Source organism: Aplysia californica, unplaced genomic scaffold (assembly GCF_000002075.1).
Source record: "Aplysia californica isolate F4 #8 unplaced genomic scaffold, AplCal3.0 scaffold00477, whole genome shotgun sequence".
NCBI classification, from domain to species: Eukaryota; Metazoa; Mollusca; class Gastropoda; order Aplysiida; family Aplysiidae; genus Aplysia; species Aplysia californica.
This window is the reverse complement of record NW_004797747.1, coordinates 317,389-320,031: the sequence shown is the minus strand read 5'-3', so window position 1 is coordinate 320,031 and position 2,643 is coordinate 317,389. Positions and strand designations below refer to the sequence as shown.

The 2,643-nt window shown below is 43.9% G+C and overlaps 1 protein-coding gene across 1 annotated transcript in view; it reads right to left on the bottom strand.

Annotated features, from left to right (window-relative positions):
* Positions 1-1,158, bottom strand: part of LOC101863208 (C-Maf-inducing protein) — a gene marked incomplete at its 5' end in the record, with an annotated part of 16,964 nt that extends 15,806 nt beyond the window's left edge. Inside the window, 2 exon segments of the mRNA XM_013086538.2 lie at positions 201-395; positions 1,018-1,158. Of these exon segments, the coding sequence (XP_012941992.1) occupies positions 201-395; positions 1,018-1,158 (336 nt within the window).
* Between the last annotated feature and the right edge of the window lie 1,485 nt (positions 1,159-2,643).

The window sequence follows — 2,643 nt, the reverse complement described above, 5'->3', positions numbered from 1 at the left end:
AGAGAGAGAGAGAGAGAGAGAGAGAGAGAGAGAGAGAGAGAGAGAGAGAGACAGAGAGAGAGAGACAGACAGACAGACAGACAGACAGACAGACAGACAGACAGACAGACAGACAGACAGACAGACAGACAGACAGACAGACAGACAGACAAGTAAAACAAAGCCCACCCACCCCTCCCACAAACTCTATTTCCCCTCACCTGAGTGGACCAGAGGTTCAGGTATCGCAGCGAGGGCAGCTTGATGAGGTCATTGGCACAGGCACTGGTCACCTGGGTGAAGGCCAGACTCAGACACTCCAGGTTGCCAAAGGAGCCCGAGCTCAGCATCTTGGTCAGGTCGATGTCCGTCGACTTGCTGGGCAGTGTCAGCTTCTTCGGCCCGCCCTTCTGTTGCTGCTCAAAGACAGATGGGGAAAAGATGGAGGTTAGGACCTGAGGCGGACAGACACCTTTCCTCACAGATTTGGGGAGTTTAGTTTTAGCAACAGTTTTACAGCACTTGCAGTAAAAATTGGTCATATTAGTGTCGAAGAATTGAAGTGTTACTAGAGAGTGACATACAAAAAAAAAAGGAGGGGAGATAGAGGTTACAGATGTTTTGATAGGAAAGGAGCTAACAACATCAGAGCATCCGCCAACCATCCATAATTTGTGGCGTCCAAAAACGGACCAGCACATCCATCTTTAAATGACACTATCAATAGCAAAAACGGCAGGTATTAAAGCAAATATGGCATGGAACAATATCTGTCCATTTACGTTTAATTCTTTGTTCTTTAGGTCATCACACAAGTGTCCGCTTTTTCCGTACTTCACGAGTTGTAAGTTTGAGTTTTAGTTTTAGTAAGAGATTTACGGCACTTGCAACACAATAAGGTCATATAAGTGCCGAAGATTAGAGGTGTTACAAGAGAGTAACAAACACAAAAAAGAAGGAGGGGAGATAAGGACACTATATGCTCGATAGGAAAGAGGCATTCAGGTAAAGACCACAAGAAACTAGTGAGTAACTCACCATCTCTTTGATGGCGATCTGTCGCTCACAGAGCTGTGCATACATGCGCTTGCCCTCGGTGGTGGACTGCAGGGTGGTGATCATCTGCATGCGCAGGTCGTGGCCCTCCACCACCTCCAGCTCCAGCATAGAGCACAGCACCTAAAGGGTAAAGGGGAAAGGGGGGGGAGAAAATTAGTTCAAATTTGATTTGGAGAAGATGATGCTAGAATATATTACATCAACAGTTCATTTTGACAAAATAGACAAGCAGCAGTCACACACCTACCCCCCACCCCCCCACAAAAAACAACAACAATCGAACCCTCTCTTTGTATTAACTAATGACATTACTGAGTATTCAAAAAGAGCTTTATATATTTGTGCTCGGAATGTTTCTGAACATTCACTTGACTGGCACCTATATCAATAAATCCTATGCATCAGTACCTCCAGTGTTGTCATGTCCATAAGGAAGGTTGATAATGTTCTATACACACTAGCCCCCCCCCCCCCCCCCCAACATGTATGAAACAAGAATTAATGAGAGAGAGAAAAAAAAAGGGGGGGGGGGGGGGAATAAAGGCCCAGAGTGTGTGGGTTATACTCTATTCAAAACAGCTGCATACTTGATGACGAACTTGTCTTGAGAAATTAACTAATATTGTCTGAGACAGATAGGTCAAAGACTTATTATCGTCATACAAAATGGCAAATGTGAGGCCTTCTCGGAACATACAGCGAAGTCATGTCATGACATGTCAGATAAATCTAATTATTTCCAGATCTTCTGGAGCTCTTGGGTTACTCTTAAATCGTTATTCTGCTCCATTTTTTCAAATTGAAAAACAATGGGTCGGTGGCCTAGTGGTTAAGCTCTCGGACTCGCAACCGTAAGGTCGTGGGTTCGAATCCCGTCAAGAGCCTGACGTTGTGTTCTTGGGAAAGGCACTTTACACGAATTTTCCTCACTTCACCCAGGTGGGAATGGGTACCCGGCTATAGACAGCGAAAGATCTTGTCAGTTTGTTAGTGTTTGCTCGCTTAATCGGCTGCTTGCACTGTATGCTTCCCGGGAAGCTTAGAATGTTTTGGAGTATTCTATGGTCTGCTGGGGTAATAATATAGTGTAAAGCGCATAGAGCCTGCTGCTGAGTGGGGATATGCACTATACAAATACTATCTATTATTATTATTATTTCAAGATCTATACAGAGAACTTGGGTTACAGTAGACTAGTTATTCATTAATTTTAAAAATTTTATTTTGAATAACGGAAGGTGGTTGTGACCATGTCAGCTCACTAATCCTAAAGTCAACCTCCAATCCACGCTTTAGTCAGACAGTCAATAGTGGGCCTTTTCTTCTTTCAAAAATAATAATAATAATAATAATAATAATTGCATTTTTATAGCGCATATCCATGCTCAAGAGCATGCTCTATGCGCTTTACAACTATTATTACCCCAGCAGACCCTCTGAGAACACTCAGAAACACACTCGGCTTCCGCGGAAGCATACAGTGCAAGCTGCGGATTTCACGCACTCAAACACTATCAAACTGACAAGATCGTTCACTGTCTATAGCCGGGTACCCATTTCCACCTGGGTGAAGTGAGGACAATGTGTGCAAAGTGCCTTTCCCAA